This window comes from Halichoerus grypus, chromosome 10 (assembly GCF_964656455.1).
Source record: "Halichoerus grypus chromosome 10, mHalGry1.hap1.1, whole genome shotgun sequence".
Lineage (NCBI taxonomy): Eukaryota > Metazoa > Chordata > Mammalia > Carnivora > Phocidae > Halichoerus > Halichoerus grypus.
Genome location: NC_135721.1, coordinates 52,115,878 through 52,135,118, shown reverse-complemented (window position 1 = coordinate 52,135,118; position 19,241 = coordinate 52,115,878). Strand labels below are relative to the sequence as shown.

The window sequence follows — 19,241 nt, the reverse complement described above, 5'->3', positions numbered from 1 at the left end:
CAAAAGGGCCCTATACTATGAATGGAAAAAGAGGCTGGTCTTTATTAACGGACACACAAAAAATCTTTTAACAGGAAATGGCCATGTAAATAAAAATCGAAGGAGGCGGGGCAATTGGGAAAAAAAATTAGGGATGTGTATGGTAAGGAGGGGTTCCTGATAACTCTATGTGAGTATTCACAATTATTTAAGGATTCTTGAGAAATCTCAGCAGAAACTGTGAACTTTATGAAAAAAGACACTAGAGTTTTAGAATCCAGAAAAATAAACTCTTATATACAACCTCTACTGGTCCACAATAGATTTCACTTTAAATATATTGAATAGTTTTTATTACTTGGCAGAGTTCTTTTACATATGCTTCTCCTCTAACTCCCCCAACAATCTAATGAGATGAGCAAAAGTAACCATACCAGTAGCAACACATCGCATTGATACAGTTTTTATGGATTTCAAATGTGCTTCCCTGTTTATCTTCTTTTTGAAATCTGTCCAAAAGATGACAGGAAAATATTACTAGCCGTCTTTCGGGTTTTTTTCCCAGCTAATATGATGAAGCAGGAGCCAGTGGTGGGTGATGGGTTAGAAGCATATATGAGCTACTTTCTGCCCAAGAGAAGTAGCAGTAATAGTATTACCAAAAGTCACAGTATCGACTACCATTGTCTGGAACCAAATACATGTCAGACATCCTCCTAAGTGCTTTACTGCTAAGAATGTTCTGAGCACATTTCTTGGTGCCTTATTTTCATGAAGGGCACTTGTTGGCTGTGGCCCAAGGGTTGTTAAATGACTATCTACCGACCAATCACATCTGTCTAGTTCTGTCTATAAGACAAAAAGCTTGCCAGTTTTCCTTGATCTCCCTCCCTTCCTGACTCTCCAATCCCATGTGAATTTGACCACCTAAGTCCAAATGAATTTACAAGCTAAATGTCTCTGCATTTATATCAATTATTCATTTTACCATCATACAGCCCCCTGAGGTCAGTGTGTTTCTTATCCCCCTTTTACAGAAGAGGAAACTGAGCTTTAATAACTTGTCCAAGTCCACATGGCCAGAAAGTGGTAGGGCTCAGATTTGAACATAAATCTATTCAGAGCCCAAATGTATCTTATCTGTCTCCAGAGCCCAAGTTCTTAAGAATAATGGTTACCATTAGTTGAGACCTTACCAGGTTCCAGGCCCTGCCAATAGTATCTCATTTAATCTTCCCAACTCAACAACTTCATGCAGTAGGTACTCTTCTTATCCCACTTTTATAAATGAGGAAACAGAGACTCAGAGAGGTTGGGGAACTTGCCCAAGGTCACACTACTCAAGAGGGAGTTGACCCAAGCAATTTGATTCCAGATTCCAGGCTATACTCCATATATTAAACTGCTCCCCAAAATTAGGATTCAGAAAAGTTAAAGGATATGTCAAGGACCCTAGGTCAGGTAAGTACAGAACCAAGGCCAAGACCCACTCCTCACATTGGATTATACTTGAAGCATGTGGTGGTCTTCGCCCAGTCTCCATCAGAAGCCAATGTACTCTCACCTCTGACATCACCCTGACCCTGCGCAAGTCCGTTCCACTCCCTCAAGCAATTTCCCAGTGCTGTGTCTGCACCTCTTCCATGGCTACCACTGCTCAAGTGGGGGACAGATCCTCTGCTCCCCCGCCCCCAACCCCCATCCAGTCTCCAGACCCTAAGCTGACCTATTGTCTGCTGCAGCTCAGACAGGCTGATTATAGTCTGGGCTACTAATAACCAAGGGAACCCCCCCAAATCCACCTACTGCCATCGTGACTTCCTACCTTTTGAAGCCAGACATTTCAAACTAATAGAAGCCACAGTCCCAGACAAATCCTGCCCATCCCCCTCACTGATAAATTTTGCTCTATTGGCTACAATGCATCCCTTCCAGATGTTTTAAGTTAAGATTGGGAAAGCTGTGTTTTTACTGGATTGAATCACAGTACTTGGCTGACATTTTTTGGCCCTTCATACACTCCTTAGATTTATCAACTAATTGCAGACACTCTGAGAGAATAATAGAGCATGTGTTTATTATGACAAAACCTCCTAGTGTGTCCTTGTGGTCAGAAATTCACGGGTGTTTCCTTTACCAACCTCTGGTTAAGTATTAAAGTTGGTTCAAAAACGTTGGTTCAAAGTCAGGAACTTACATGGATGAAAATTTCATTTATGTGTTTTGATGGAGTTTGGGAATGGGGACAAGATAGATCCAATAGCTCAATTTTTATTCTGGGATTATTTTGAAATCTTTAGTTGTGGATGATAAAATGATTTATTAAGAGATGCCAAGTGCCTGAGGAATTTTATTTAAAACATAAAAAAAATAGCTTTGTGTTGTTCTAATGCCACTGTTTACTAAGTTTCTCCATATGGGTTAATTCTGTTTCTTCTGATGTGTCCTGTTTGGAGATTTGTGCCTAAGGACATGCGGAAGGGTGGCTACCTCCCTCAGTCAAGGCGGCCACTGGCTGAGGTGGCCCTTCAGGCAGCAAACTTGGTTGGGAGAGGGTGTGGACAGTCCTCGCGGTTCAAGTAGAACAGTTGTCTTTTGGGATATGAGTCCCTGCACACTAGGATTCTGGCAAGCCCTTGTCCTAGGACATTGCTACCTACATAAGAGACCTAAAGGGCTGGATAAACCATTGGAATGGGGAGGTTGGAGAAGCCAGCAGGGAAACACGGATGCCCTACATAGATCCTTGGGGTCCCTGATCCCAAGTCAGAATGACAATGAAGGGAACTCAGGAACTCAGGGGTGATACCAGCTCCCCAGGGCCAGGTGTGTGAGGACCACACACTCTACCCGAGATGGGCATGGATTTGGGGAGTTCAGTGCATGTGTGCTCTGCTGTCGGAACAGGCCCTGGCACCAGTGGGGATCTGAGTCTATACCTGTGTTTGAGGTGCGGGGTGGTGGCTGGGTGGCTGGGTAAACCAGAGGCCAAAGAAATTAGGCAAGCGCTGACAAAAAGGAACAAATTGCTCCCTACCGTGGCATCTTGTAGAAGCCGAAAACAAATAGAGGCATCGAAGTATGAAAATGCCTTTAAATTGTACAAGAGTGGGAAGGAATGTCAGGAAAAGTTAGCTGGAAACCTGAATTTTAGAATTGTCAAAAAAAAGAAAGAGTGCTTCTTACGACTTTTGCATCTGTAGACTTACCTAAAACACATGGTTGTGAGAGAGCCTGTTTCAGTGACTACATTTTAGTGTGTTGTCTTCTGAACATCAGATAAAGATTTTCTGAAGCATGTTCTTCATTTCCTTTCACAATGCTTCTCTATGAGGATGCCCAGCTTTCTCTCTGGAATGGGTAAATATTATCTCTTCCGAGAAACTGATTTGTTTTTATTCCACCGATTGAGAGTCTCATAAATATTGCCTGACCTTCTTCTCATTCGCTACTAGAAAGTTTAGAACTAAATCCATGAGCCACTCCTAGCAAGGAAATAAGCTCTTCACAGTATATTTTTTCTATGATATTCTCACTCCTTACTTCATCTTCCCCTTATTTTTCCTTTAACCCATATCCTCCCCTTTTGCAATTTATTGTATCCTTCATTTAATTGTATCTTGTGGTGTCTGTATCATTTCAGCTGGGACAAAGAAGCATATATAAGTACATTAATGCAAATAAATAGGTGTTTCTCTAATGCTAAAAGATGCTTTTTTTCTTTTCTGCACTTTAAATGTTATAATTTCACTATTAATTCCTTCAACAAATGCTCCTTTCATAAATAGAGAAATGGTTTCCTTCAGCCCTCTGAACCACCTCAATTTCCAAATTAAGTAAGGCCCAAATAAAGAGATTTCATTTGCTTGGTAAATTAACTCAATGTCCTATACTTGCTTAAAATGCTTGGATGAAATTTGAGAATCGGTATTCAGCAAGACACGGGCTTCATAAATGGTGGAGAGAAGCTTACGCCCCACCAGGCTGATATCCTGCTTCAGCCCAAAGCAGCCTTGATTAACTCCCTGTGCGGTCATGGGGTTGGTTCCTTGAAACTCTCCTCTCAACCCTACAAGACGCTCTTCTGGAGAGAAGAGTGCATTTCCATTTAAGTAAGACTATTGGGGTCCAAAGAGTGAGGCACAACAAGCAGCCTTCAATGTCCTGGCCCAAAACATCTTTCCAGACTTTTCTAACAAAAAGGGGAACTCTGAGTAATCTGAAAATGATTCTCCATCCTACCTCTCCAGCTTTATCTATTATCACCCTTATTTCTACTTTTCAAGCTCCTTTTGTTCCAGCTAAAGAGGTTTATGTATTTCTACTTTCTTGCCTTTGCTCATGCCATTCCTTGCCTGGATCCCAAGCTTCCCCTCACTCCCTCCTCTCCACTTGACGGAGTCCTACCCTCAACGCCCACGGCTTCCATGAAGCCCTTCCCAATGCGCCAGCCCTCAGTGGTTTTCCCTATGAACTCCGCAGATCCTACCATCTGCCCCTTCACCCTGGCAGCTACCTCAATGACAAACCATCATTATTTATCTTTTCGAGTGTAAGTCCCATTTCCCTGACCAGATGTTAAACTTCTCCATAACCAAGATTGGCATATCATAGACTCAAGAAGTATCTGCTGAAAGAACAAATGAATGAATAATTCTTATGGCTTTGGGGACACCCAGAGGCATCTAGCACAATGTTGGCTCATTAAATGTATGGTGTTAATAATATTAGTAAAGATGTTACCAGCCATCCACCCACTACAACATAATGTCCTTGAACCTACCTGTCTTGGTAACTAAAAGCAAAACCCTGCTTCTAATAAAATAAGCTGTGCTTTGACTTTTTGATTTCCTCTCTTTCTAGATTTTGAAGAAGTCCTGCATCGAAATTTTAGCAGCTGAACCATCCACCATATGTGCAGGAGGTAAATTAAGTGCTAAATGGTCTCATACAAATGATGGTATTTTGAATTCAAATCACATTTATTTCATTGATGGGGAGGTGGGGAGACAGGGAAGGAAGGGGGAGGGTGGAAAGAGGAGTAGAAATGGCTAAAAAAAATTTGCTGCTAGGGAGAAAAGAAAAGAAAAAAACAACATGTCAGTTGTTTGAAAAATCTGTCCAAATCCTCTTCTTTCATGGGAACTAATTGCGAGAGCATTGCAGAAATCCTGGATTCCCACACATCACCACCAACATCCTGCTCTGAAAAGAAGTGGAGCTGATCCAGGAGAACCTGTTAAGAAAAAGAAGTGAAAAATATTACCTTCTCAAATTTGACAAAAGCATATGATCACATGTACCCAGTGCCGGGGCCTTATAAGAGGTCTGTGCAGTGAGGAGCCTCAATTAGGGGTTCATTAGCTCAAGGTAGATCCACCTCTCCTATTTGTATAGGTCCTTCATTTTCAAATAATTAGATAATAGGGAAATTCCTTAATTATGCAATTACCCCATTAATAAAGAAAACCCAGACTTGCAGTTTAGCAACGTGCAAACTGGATGTGTTGCAACCTCGTAGTGAATCAGAAAGTCTAAAGACATTAATACAATTCCTGTTAATTCATAACATAATCAATTCCCCTTTTGTAGGGTTCTTGCAGAAAAAGAATCTTATCTGCCTAACAGAGTACCTGGCACTTAATACATGGTCAGTCAATGAATGTTGGCTGAATGTCTCGATTCATTATTTCTTCAACAAACAATGCACTGATTTTTGCCTTTTTGACCCTTATTAACTCCTTTCACTTAAGAAATTAATATTGTACCTTTGAACTATCTAATTAAAATGAAGCAAAATCAGAAACTGATGGCCAAAGATAGAACAAGGCCAAAATAAAAACAAAATCTCCATCAGCTGGACAACAGAAAAATATCTTCCAAAATAATTCTTGAATCAAAGAGTAGTAAAAACCAACATCTCCTTTATATACCATTGAGATTTAAGACAATAAAAACACCACATATATAAACTTGATGAATATGGCACAGAAATACCAGGGTCCACAAGAGCAAATTCATAGATTGTAATGTTTCTTACGAAATGGAAAAGAAAAATAAATAATTAAGAAGTAAGTAAAAGATTTTTTTTAAACTAAGGAAATACAAGAAAAAAAGATTAAAATGCATTCATAGATTTAAACAGATGAAAGCAATTCAACTGATAAATCATTGCAAGAGCTATTTCTTCGGTAGAACCAATAAAATAGACAAATCTCTGGTCAATCTGATCCAAGGAAGCTTTCTTTAGATATTTTTTAAATCTCTGGCTTATCTGCAATACTGCATGTTTTATAGACCAGCAATAATTTCCTGCATCAGAGTAAACTAAGCAATTCTATTTCCTTTATTTTTTATGAAGAAAAAATTAATACAGGGCACAATAATGGAAGCTAGCCCTAGCTTTTGAAAAAGACAAGCTCCCACCTCTCTTGAATGAGAATCCTCAGGATTAAAACATGCTATTTGCAGAATAACTTACAAAGGGGAAAAGGAAACTTCCAAAAGATACCCTGACACCAGAAGTTCTACTATGGATTTCCCCAAAGGTCTATTGCTGATCATTCTCTGGAGTAAGTGGCTTTCCTGAAACACTGGCGCCCATTTCATTGCCCATGGTAGGGCAGGTAGACCTGAGCATACCCACTCTGTGATTTTCATTAGGCTACTGCGAAGACCCAGGGATTTACATGAGAGTGCTTTGAAAAGCGCAAACTGTTTTACAGAACAACGTGACATTATCATCAACATCATTGTAGTGAGGATTGAAGGTCAATGTGAGAATCCTGATGGTGATAACATAACCAGATAAGAAAAACATGCCTGTGTGTTTCTCTACTGAAACAAAATCAGGGAGAACACTGATAAATTCTAGAGTACCTGCAAAATGATTAACTCAATATGTGTTGGACGCAAAAAGAAACAGGAAGTAACGGAGTGTCCGCATTTCTAAAATATCATGGTGGGACCGAGCCCTAGAAAAATCTGTTGAAAAAGATGAAATTCACTTTCATCAGAAATCTTTCTGCTCAGCCCCCACCCCTCTCGGTGAATTGCATTCCTTCCCGGGCCCCCAGAGCAGCCCCTGCTGCGGAGCTCCACCCAGGCCTGTCTTGCTCTGGACACTCGGTGCTGACAATTGCATTCCCCCAAGACAATGATCTCAGTTGGCTCTCACCGACAACTCACCAACAGCCGTAGTTCTGACAGCAAACTGAGCTCTGAGAGAGGCAGCGAGATAATGCACCGGGTGGAAAGCAAACTTGAGATCCAACACAGATTTTTATAGGTCAGGCTGCAAATAACGGGGTGAAATTTAGTGGGACAAATGCCAAGTGTGGAACTTGGGTTCAAATGCCAGTTTAGGGAGACCCGACTTAGTAGCCATTCTTTCAGGGAAAAAGAAAAAACAAGGAGAAAGATAGCTATCTTGATAGCCAACAAGAATACCTCTGAGGGGAAAAAATGTTGATGTAATCTTTGAGTATATCAATAGCCATCCAGTGTCCAGGTTAAGAGAGCTAATTTCATGTCCTATTATCCCATGTTCAGACCATGGCTCCAAGTCCCACATTTTAAAAATGGCACTGACAAAGGCATGCCCATAGAAGAGGAGATGGTGAATCTGGAAACAATGCTAAAAATTCATTCACTGACTCTTTCTTTCCCTTCCTCCCTTCCTCCCTCCCTTCTTTCCTCCCTCCCTGCCTCCCTCCCTTCCCTCCTCACTCCCTCCCTTCCTTCCTTCCTTCCTTCCTTTCTTCCTTCCTTCCTTCCTCCTTCCTTCCTTCCTTCCTTTTCCTTGCTTGCTTTTTTCTTTCCTTCCCTTTTTCTTTTCTTCCTAACCTCCTTCCTTCTTTCTTTCCATCAGTTCTTAGTGTCTACAATGTACCAAGCAATATGAAAAGACATGAGTACACAAATGCAGAGAGCTTGCTCCCAACCACCCGTGAAACTCACGGTCTGCTCTGGAAGATAGTGCTGTGTGCAGATAAAGTACAAACCACACATGAGACACAGTAGCGGAGAGCTGCTCAAAGAGCAGCAGGAGTGGTAATGAGATGCTGGTGGAATGAGGAAGGACTGAAGTAACCACGGAGATTTACGCACAGAATGGAGACACTTCCAAGAGCATCTTCAGATATTTACAGAATTCCCATGTGGAAAGGAGTTATTATGCTTATTATGTGTAGCTTCTGGAGACCACCATGGAGAAGCTGGGGAGGAAACCAGGGAGGCAAATTTGGCTTAACACATGGAACATTTACAACTAAAATTTTCCAGCAGTGGAGTGGATGGTCTGAACTCTCCACCCTTAGAGTTATGTGAGCAGTGGCCATCTGTAACCATATGCAATCCCCCTCTGGATGTTCTTTATAACTTTAAGTTTCCAAAGTCTTAATTCAATTTCAGCTAAGGCATTAATGGCTGATTTTTTTTAAAATGGCAAAGAATCCAGTATACCTGAAACTATTTTGCATTTTAACAGGAAGTCTTAATGGGGAAAGGGAGTAAGGAGAGTATCTAATCTGCTCTAATGAAAAAGAATTTCATTCAATGTCATGAGTTTAACTATTTGGAGAGAGAGCCTTCCCAGAACTCCTCCACTGCCGGAAGTTATAAATGGGCAGCCTACAAGCCCTCTCTGGTCTGCACACAGTTTCTTTTTGATCCACACTACATTTAAAACAAACAAACAAACAAACTTAAATTTATTGTTACCATTTAAAAATCTGATTTTACCTAAAAATTCAGATTTCCCCCTTGTCTTGAAAAATCAAATCTAGCAACACTGGGCCTGCATTTATTGCAAGGTGATGATTACTGGAGACTGAATAACTTCTCTTTTTAAAAGAAGCATGGACTTTTTCCAGTTCACCATACTCCCCACCATTCCCTATTACACTCCAATACCCAGGCCAAGCATATGGTTACTATTAGCATGGTGCTTATGTCTGTATTTACTGTATTTACAGTTCCTGTTCTAAAACATGTAGGGAGAGAGGTAGGAAGAGCCTTTAGGGCACCTTTGACATTACCTCCTTTTTAAATCGTGCTGCTTCTCTTTTAAAAGTTTCCTAATTAAATATTTTTGCCAATTAGCCTCTGTAATTAGGAGAGTTGGCCCCTTGTTAGATTGGCCTTGCCTCATTTAGCTCCTCTCCAGGAAACGCGCCCTTTGCCGAAGTCTTATTTCCCTCTGGTCCCACTCGGTTTGCCTGAAACTGGAATCGCTCACAGTGTTCTCTGTAAGCAAGTTCTCCAGGAAGGAACTAATTGGAATCAAGTGTGCAACCTGCCAACTGTTCTACACATGAAGTTGTTGCAGTCCAGACACAGAAGGAGATTATATTTAGCTCCTCACATTGTCATTTCAGAAGCGATTGTACCATTCCTACTGTGTTGTTTCCCACTGTTGGTGGTAAAACTGGGCGGGTTCCCACAGAAAGAAGGCGGTTTTAGGCCTCCTGTTTACCATTTGGCCTTAGATGCTTAAAACAGACACTTTTAGGCAACGTCGAACAGTGGTTTCATTTCTTTCACATTTCATTGTTTCTCAAAGAGCTCAGGCCTGGCCCTTAGGCACCTCTTTAGAATGGCTTGTTTAATTCTCTGCTTGGTCCTTCCTTTTCATTTAAAGATGCTTCTGTTTGGAGGAACAGCTCTCATACACTGTTAGTGGAAATGTAAAATGACACAATCACTTTGGAAAACAGTCCTGACAGCTTCTTTAAAAATGAAACATACTCCTATCATCTGACCTGGCGATCCTACTCCCAGGTGTTTATCCAAGAGAAAAGGAAGTCTATGTCCAGACAGAGACTGGCACACAGATATTTATAACGGCTTCATTTTCAATAGCCAGAAACTGTGAATAACTCAAATGTTCATCAACAGGTGATAGATAAACAAATTGTGGTTTATCCATACAATGAATGATACTCAGCAATAAAAAGGAATAGACTATGTATAAATCTCAATAGTTATGGGTGAGTTTTAAAATAATTACACTTGGGGGGCGCCTGGGTGGCTCAGTCGCTTAAGCGTCTGCCTTCGGCTCAGGTCATGATCTCAGGGTCCTGGGTTCAAGCCCCATGTTGGGCTCCCTGCTTCTCCCTCTCCCTGTGCCTGCAGCTCCCCCTGCTTGTGCGTTCTCTCTGTCTCGCGCTCTCTCTCTCTCTCTGTCAAATAAATAAATAAAATCTTAAAATAAATAAATTAATTAAATTAAATAATTACACTGGGTAAGAGAATCCAAACAAAAAATGTGCTTACTGTATGATGCCATTTACAGAAAATTCTAGGTCATGCAAAATAATCTTAAAACAACAGAGAGCAGATCAGTGGTTGCATGGGATCAGTGATTGTTCGGTCCTGGGGAGGAGCAGGAGTGAGAGATTACTAAGGGGCACTTGGAAACTTTTGAGAGTGACGGATGTGTTCACTATCTTGATTGTGGTATTGTCCCATGACTGCATACATATGTCAAAACTTGTCAGATTATATACTTTATATGCAAGTTATTATAAGTCAGCTGTAGCTTACCTCACTGATGCTGTTATAACTAAACAGCTCTAAAATTAAAAAGTTCTAGAATACTTTAAGTATCAGAAGACACTTAACACACATCAGTCTCTATTATATTTATATGTTTCATGTCACATTAAGCATCTAATAGGAAAGCAAATTTGAACTAACTCACAAGGTGAAACATTAGTAGCAATAATTTTGCACAAAAGTCTAAGGTGACTAGAGCAAATGGAGAATATACAGATGATTCATTGTCAGATACAGTGAATAATAGGTGATCTTTATTGAGGTCATCTCAAAACTATGTTTTCCACATCTCAAAAAAAAAAAAGGAAAACAAAAAGAAAAACAAAAGGAGGGAACAGAATAGATTAAGTTTATCCAACTATTCACAGACTTTATTATTTTTTCTTTTTTTTAATTGAGCTATAACTCATATACCATAAAATTCACCCTCTCAAAAAGTGCAGTTCAGTGGTTTTTATTATATGCACAAAGTTGTACAACCATAACCACTATCTAATTCCAGAATATTTTCATCACCCCAAAAAGAAACCTTATTCCCATTAAGCAGTCACTCCCCTTTTCCCCTTTCCTCCAGCCCTGGCATCTGCCAGTTGATTTTCTCTCTCTATTGATTTGCTAAACTTTTCATATGGAAATGAAATGGAATGGAATCGTACATTATGTGGCCTTTCGTGTCTGGCTTCTCTCATTTGGAATAATGTTTTCAAGATTCATCCATGTGATAGCATGTGTCAGAACTTGATTCCTTTCACGGGTGAATAATATTCCATTGGTGAATACCATCTTCATCAGTTGATGGACATTTGGGTTGTTTCTACTTTTTTGCCGTTATGAATAATGCTATCATGAACATACACTACAAGTTTTCGTGTAGAAATACATTTTCAATTCTCTTGAATATATATGAAGGAGTGAAATTTGTAGGTCATAAGGTTACTGTATATTTACTTTCTTGAGGAGCTGCCAAACTGTTTTACCAAGCAGCTGCACCATTTTACATTTCCAACAGCAAGCTATGAGGGCTCTAATTTATTCACCAACACTTGTTTTTGTCCATTCCTCTTATTACAGCCATTCGAGTGAGAATGGAGTGATATCTCGTTGTGGTTTTGATCTACATTTCCCTAATGATTAATGCTGTTGAGCATCTTTCCATTCATTGACTTTATGAAACCTCAAAAAATAAGCAGGATTAGACCTGACCATACATGAATAAAGGACCACCTTCTCCTTCTTCTTTATTCCGTTTCTATACCAAGATATGTCATTAATTTATTCAGTCAATACTGAGGCTGACTCAGCCCTGGGTTAGGCAGAGTCAAAAATTTTAAAGAAACAGAAATGATGGCCTCTACCATCAGGAAGTTTAAATTATAATTGAGAATAAAGTGATGAAAGAATCATAATAAACATATACCTCAAAGAATATATATCTTAAAACATTGGATCAAAGATCATTTTCAAGTAGAAATTCCTCCCTAAAGCCCTACAATCCCTTGGCACTTCTTGTAGGAGCAGTCACCCAACAGGCAAATTGCCTAAAAACACTTAGCTTTACATATTGTGAAAAGTGGGTTTAGGGCTTTCCGGATGCATGAACTTAAATCATCTGTCCTGGTTCTGGTGTGTCCTGGTTCTCACTTGCTGGCAGATTCAGGAGACACAGTTTTGTTACATAACTTGTATGTGTGACGACCTGACATTCCAGTCGGGCCGCAGGATCAGACGTTTGGACTCTTCTGGAACCCAAATGTGCACAGGAGCACAAAACCGTACCAAGCAGGGTGGGAGCGCGCCTCTGCTCTGCTGTGCTTCCACGAGCATCGTTGCCCCCATCTTCTCCCCAGGCCCAGGGGGTTAAATTGTTCCCTTTCCGCCGCGGCCACGTCATGGATTCCGGCTGTCTTTCTCTCTAAACACCCTGAGGTCAGGCCAAGCAGACATGTGGGCAGCCTTTTTTTTTTTGTTTTTTTTTTTTTTTACAGAGGCTTCAGCAGCTGAACTGGTAATGCTAGAACGTGGTGTTAGAGAAGAGAGCTTGGCACGGGGCCTGCCATTTCCAGAGTCTTGTCTCCTTCCGCTAATGTTGGAGGAAACAAGAGAAGGAGCACAGCAGTGAGGCCGAAAACATGTTGCATCAGCAAAAGTGTCCAACGGCAGATTGCTGGATGTCTGGCATTCAAAATAAAAAGCAGACATAACTTTCTATAGGCTTAAATGAGTAAATAAGATACAATGAGATTCTTCCACTATGCTTGACACTTAATAGAATGCTTGTTGAAGCAACTGCGTCATCAGCCACATGCCTGGCAGACTTCTAAAGAAAATTATTAAGTCCATCCTTCTAAACTTAGCAATCGTGCATATGCATCAACATGCATATGTTAATCCTTAATATTCATAGGACTTGTGATCCTGAAAAACCATTTGCCCACGACCTTAACTACCATAGTTCAAAACTAAGGCAGTGAACACTTGGATACTCCCTGTTTTGCTTACAAATTACATGACCTTGGGCAAGTCATTTAAAATGTCAAAATCTCAATTTCCTTATTGTTAAAGTCCTTTATGCTTCCAAAAAGCATTCTGTTCTAACTTGTATTCTTTGTAGCACATACGGTACCTCCAGGTTCTCTTGCTTGGGTTTCAATTTCTTGCTTCTTGCTTCCCCATCCGGGCCAGCCCCACTTTTCTGCAAACTTGTCTAAAACTAAAATAAAATAAACCTTTTAAAAATCACAGCCTCAGTCTCTAAATTGGTCACATGTCAAAGACGATGAGGATCCATTTCACCATAATGGCCGCGTCCTAAGGGCATGGCATTTGATGCCCGACACACCTGGATTCCCCGCTCTCCTCTGACAGCTACAAGCCGTGAGATCTGGGACAAATGACCGAACCTCACTCGGCTCAGTTTTCTCATTTGCACCTCCCTGGGCTGTGGTGAGGCTGAAATGATGTTGGACATAGACAAGGCTTAGCACAGGACTTGGCACCCAATGAGGCAGCCGTTAGTAACCGGTAATATTATCTCGGCATACATGATCTCTAAATTAGTTTCCTTGGGGGCGCCTGGGTGGCTCAGTTGGTTAAGCGACTGCCTTCGGCTCAGGTCATGATCCTGGAGTCCCTGGATCGAGTCCCGCATCGGGCTCCCTGCTCGGCGGGGAGCCTGCTTCTCCCTCTGACCCTCCCCCCTTTCGTGTGCTCTCTCTCTCTCATTCTCTCTGTCTCAAATAAATTAAAAAAAATCTTTAAATTAGTTTCCTGGGAGTGAAGGTGACTTGCACTCATGACATTTATTAAACTTTGGAGGAGTCTAGTTCTCTAATTCCATTCTTCCTCCAACAAAAATGTCCATTTGTATAGCAATTTACAGTTCAGGATCCACTTTCACAAATATTGCCTTTTCCCTCTGACTTTTAGTCTATTTCTTTTTTAGATGCCACCCAGCATTATCCAAAGCCCCAATTTTTATACACAAAAGAATGACCAAAAAAAAAAAAAAAGAAAGAAAGAAAATAGAGCATGGACTATTAGTTACTATCAAACTTAAGCAAGTATTTCTAAACATTCAGCTAATAATTTCACTGGGTTTTTTTCTTTTTGTAAGACTATTGTAAAGGATCACTATTTTTATTCCACAGGGATTTTCTTAACCTGTACGAGTTCACCATGCATTATGGTAATGTGAAATTAACATGCAGGGCCAGAGACCTGCAAGTGATCTTCTCTCTTCTGTTTAGAGAGAAGCCAGTGCTACACCGAGGGGCCATCGTCCGTTCAAGCAAATAATGCCAGACAGTGGCCACTGGATAAACAAGATTTTGATTTGTTGCTAAGTACAACCATTCCCACATAATCCTAGGTCCTACTGCTGTATGCCCACCAGAGACAGGAGGACCTGAAGCAGTGTCAAATAATTCCTGACCTAATGCAACGTTTCTCTAGTGGTGGAAGAAAAGACACCACCACCAGACAGTGCAAAATCCCTTACCACACCATTCAGGACAGACTGTGGATGCCATAAGACTGTGATTTTCAAAAAAAAAATTTTTTTTAGGCCCCTCAGGCTCTACAGAAATCCTTTCAGGGGAATCTGAACACAAGAGATGCTGAGTTGATTGGAGGAGAGGTGGCGAGCCCCCTCCTCCGTGGCCCCCTGGCTGCAGGGATCACAGCTTTTAAAACTGCCAGGACTTGAGAGACGGGTGAGATTTGAATGGACAGAGAAGCGGGGAGCAGGGCATTCCAGGTAGGAGGAACAACAAGGGCAAAGAGGCAAGAAGGTAGGAATTCAAAGTAAGACATCGTACGCCTTCCTCGTGGACACCTAGTGATAAGGAGGTGGTAAGTAAGTGGTAAAAGGCACCCACGTGGTTTTGGGTTCCAACTTGAGCCAGCGTCCAACTATTTTAAGCCTGGTGAAACAGTTAACAAATGCCCTACATCAGGGCAGATGGAAAACGTAAGGTTAACGGACTGCAGTCAGATGACGTGACTTGTCCTTATTCCTTTCAGAATCATTTCAAGTAGTTGTAAGAGGAAACGGCTTCCGACACGCCCGAAACGTGGACAGGGTCCTCTGCAGCTTCAAGATCAACGAGTCAGTCACCCTCAGTAAGTTCTTGCAGAGTTGTGGGTCTGCTCAGCCTGCTTTGGGGAGGGGGGCCCCAGCTCCACCTGCCATATGCCTGGTCCCCCACAGGGGACCTCACGGAGAAGGGCCTTCCTTGGTGGACGGGCCTCCCGAGGGGCCCTATCTCGCCCCAAAGCTGTCCTTGTTCCTGTCAGGGAAGGCAGGAGGGCACCTGAGTCTCAGTCCGCCGATGTCCACGCTAAGTCACTCTCTCTGGTGGCAGTGCTGGCGCTGGGTGCTTAGAGCTCGGGAAGCTGGGGGTTCCTTAACAAAGGACTAGGTACTGGCAAGCATAAGAGTGAAAAATAGATGGTCTAAATTTATGAATTCTGAATAAACCAGAAGGCACACTGTTAGGCTTGCATGTGTAGATTCTGGAAGTTTTTCTAATCTGGATGATTCTTGCCTCGAGTGGCCAAGAAATTCTCATCACAGTGAATACCTGACATGAAATACAGCAATATGGAAGGAAAACAAAGTGCGCTTCATGCAAAAAATGAATTCTCATGGCACTGGCACTTTTAAAAGACATTTGTAGCAGGCAAGTTCTTAATTTAAAGACATGTGTGATTCGTGCAGCTGTCCAGGAGAGGTGGGGAAGTCTGGTTATGGGGAGGACAGATGGCCAGGAGCCCTGGTTATTATTCACTATCTGCAGTGACAAATGGCAAGAATACACTACATTTTGTGTAATGCTGTGTCCTTCTAAATGTTTCACATCTCTGTGCCACGGTAGCTGTGGGAGGGAGGAGGATCAAGGAGCCCGGGGAGACGCACGTGTATTGACTCGGCTGTGACTCTAGGGTCGGCCTCCTCATAGCCTTATGGCATGGGTGCTGTCTTGCTTTTAAAAAGGAAGAATTGAGGGGCATGGCTTTTTTCCTCCTTAACCTCTTAAAACCCCCTTGAATATTTAAACCGAGATAGGTACTGGCTTCCTTACAAACATCTGGAATTCCGGGCCTTGGAATATTTTCAAACATTTGAAACATTCAGTTCATTTTCTTGATACTTGGAAATGCTCTCACGTATCCAAAAAGTACATGCAATTTGAAATCATTTTGAAAAATCCCCGACTAGTCATAGTGTGAAGGTTGGACTTGTGCACTCTTCCGAGTTCCTCCGTTCTCTTCCCTTTGATTGTGATATCGCTCAAATACACCTGCCCTCTCTTCTTAGCCAAAATCTCAAATCTAAGATCAGAAAGTCCTGAGGGTTAACCTCAAAGATGTCAAGCCTTCCCACGTAGGCTTCCTAGACAAGCGAGCCTTCGGACCCAACCCGTCTCTAAAGATGAATGGAAATGGGGTGCCGCGTGGCCATTGCCTGAAAGGTTACACAGAGATGCTGTGTTAGTATAACATGAACTGCGGATGTGCTCTGGATTTGTAGAGTGACATTCTGAAGGCCTATATTCCAGCTTCTCTATGAAATTTTCTTTCTTGGGAAACCCAGCTCATCCTCTTTCTTCCTATTCTCTTCCTTTCCTAATATATACTTGCAAACACCTGCACAGGCTCTCCACTTCATTCATATTCAAAAACAAACAAAGGTCATAGGGGTAGGGATCTGGCTGAAGCCACAAGCCTCATTGTGCTTGCTGCACAGCGCTGACAGTTTGGGGCAGAGGAAGGCAGTGACTCAGGCATCCTGCAAGCAATTCTCCTACACGCAAACATACGGTTATTAAAAATATCCCAAGTGGGGGGGGGACGCTTTTGTGGCTCAGTCATTAAGCGTCTGCCTTCTGCTCACGTCATGATCCCAGGGTCCAGGGATCAAGCCCCACATCATGCTCCCCGCTCAGCAGGGAGCCTGCTTCTCCCTCTCCCACTCCCCCTGCTTGTGTTCCCTCTCTTGTTGTGTCTCTCTGTCAAATAAATAAATAAAATCATAAATAAATAAATAAATAAATAAATAAATAAATAAATAAAATCCCAAGGGGGAAATATTGTAATTGGAAAAAAAAACACTTGTCCTTTGTTCATTAATTCACCTGCTCATTTCCATTCAGTAAATGATATGAACAAGAAACGATGAGGACAGAAGAGATGAATAAATTTTAAAATACAACATAGTCGAATCTACACTTTTCTCTCAACCTTATGGATGTAACAGTCTCTACTGAGTCACCTCTGTGAAATAAAATAAATTTAGATTCCTTTACTTTTCCTAATCTCCTTTCCTATCTCTAGATCCCAAGTTTTAAAACATTATCTATTTTCATTTTTATAGTATGTATTTCCTCTTTCAAGATTTTTTCCTAAATGCTGCATTAGATTTTATAACAGGAAGAGAATATAATGCTATTATCAATCGGAAAAAGATTAATCGATGGCCCAGTGATGAAGCTAGGACTGTTGTGGCTCCAGCCAGTTCAAACATGGTGCAGGCCCCATAGTCTTTGACAAATAATACAATAGGAGATTCTATAAAGCCAAAACTACACATAAAAAAACAAATTGAAGAATTAGATTTATAGTGGAAGATGCTAACATGATTTTCTAAGTCTTCGAATGAATAATAAAAAAATTAAAGATATAGAGCAGGTATATAGATATGTTTTTAAATGGCTATGAACAGCCCTAAACATTTATTGTACTGACACAAACAAAATGCCAATATTTAAATATAACACCTACTTCTCTCCCACGTTCCTTTGCTTAAAAATAAAATCAATGAATCAACCATTTAGAAATCTAAAACAATTTCTGGACTTGCATTCAATATATTAGATCCAAAAATTCTGGGTGAAATATGATTTTAAAATTTCCAGGGGTGCCCGGGGGGCTCAGTCAGTTGGGCGTCTGACTCTTGATTTCAGTTCAGGTCGTGATCTCAGGGTCATGGGATCAAGCCCCACATCAGGCTCCATGCTCAGCACAGAGTCAGCTTAAGAGTCTCTCTCTCTCTCTCTCTCTCTCTCTCCCTCTCCCTCCACCCCCACCCCATTCCCACTCTAAATAAATAAATAAATAAATAAAACCTTAAAAAAATGTAATGTGTGACCCTGCTCAAAAGAAGGAAACCCTCAGGTATAGAAAATAAAAAAGGGAATGCAAAATCTAAGCAGGAAGCAAAGCTGAGGAGGCTCTAGTCCTGGGGGTCTGCCAGCCGAGATCCCAAAACTGATGCAGACATAGGACATCAGCCTGTGCGAGGCAGCAGGCAAGAACAGAGCCCCCTGCAGAAATTCAGCTCCAAAGGGCTATACCACACATTAACTGGGATTGGAAAAGCTGCTCAGTGATTCAAATAAGCAAGCGAGTAAAGATAAGATGTTATACCACCCAGATGATACAGAAGCACCAAGTCAGGAAACAAACCCCAGAATGTGTCCACGACCATTCTGATCCCTTGGCCCCGGCAGTGCACATCTAAGCCAACATACAGCACTCCTGCGGCCAACAGCCCCCACTGAAGAAGAGCTCACAGCACCACATGCCCAATCAGATGAAGAGGGATGAAAGAAAGAGAACAAGCAAGAAAAAGGGACTGGAGAACAATTTGAAAGATCATGTAAATAAACACATTTAAAGTGTGTAGAGAGATCAATAAGACCAAGGGGAAGACCATTCAACAAAAGCAGATCTGCAAAAGAATCTAGTGTAAATTCTAGAGTTGAAAAAGTTTATTCACTGAATTGCAATTTAATGGATGGTTTTAGCAGTGTGATTAGACAGAGGGGAAGATGACATGCATTAACTAGAAAAGAAAGACAAGAAAATCCAGCCAAAGCACCAGAGCCAGATTATTTTCACCCAAGTTTTGTAAGACTTTAAAGGACAGATGATCCGTATCTGAAACATACAAAGCAAATAGAGAAAAAAACATCTTAATTCATTTTATAATTACATAATCTTCATTTTTTAAAAAAACTAGACAAAGACACTAGAAGTAGAGAATATTTGAGATCAAGCTCATTGAAGACATCTAATAAAATGCTGTCAAACAAAATCCAGCAATGTATCTAAAAAGAACCAGCATAAGTAAGACAATTTTGAAGAATGAGTGGGAATTTGTCTCTTATATAGCAAAACATTTTATGCCAAGAAGGTATCAAAAT

The 19,241-nt window shown here is 41.2% G+C and overlaps 2 protein-coding genes across 3 annotated transcripts in view; one reads left to right on the top strand and one right to left on the bottom strand.

Moving 5' to 3' along the window:
- Positions 1 to 19,241, top strand: part of ANTXR1 (ANTXR cell adhesion molecule 1) — a 223,709-nt gene that overhangs the window by 76,120 nt on the left and 128,348 nt on the right. For both annotated transcript variants that reach the window (XM_078056455.1, XM_078056456.1), the window contains exons 9-10: positions 4,843 to 4,903; positions 15,058 to 15,156. In XM_078056455.1, coding sequence (XP_077912581.1) covers positions 4,843 to 4,903; positions 15,058 to 15,156 — 160 coding nt within the window. The remainder of the gene's footprint in view (positions 1 to 4,842; positions 4,904 to 15,057; positions 15,157 to 19,241) is intronic.
- The window catches only part of LOC118533304 (uncharacterized), a 187,285-nt gene continuing 172,981 nt past the window's right edge, over positions 4,938 to 19,241 (bottom strand). The window contains exon 5 of the transcript XR_013441760.1: positions 4,938 to 5,215. The gene's annotated coding sequence lies outside the window, so the exon portion shown is untranslated. The remainder of the gene's footprint in view (positions 5,216 to 19,241) is intronic.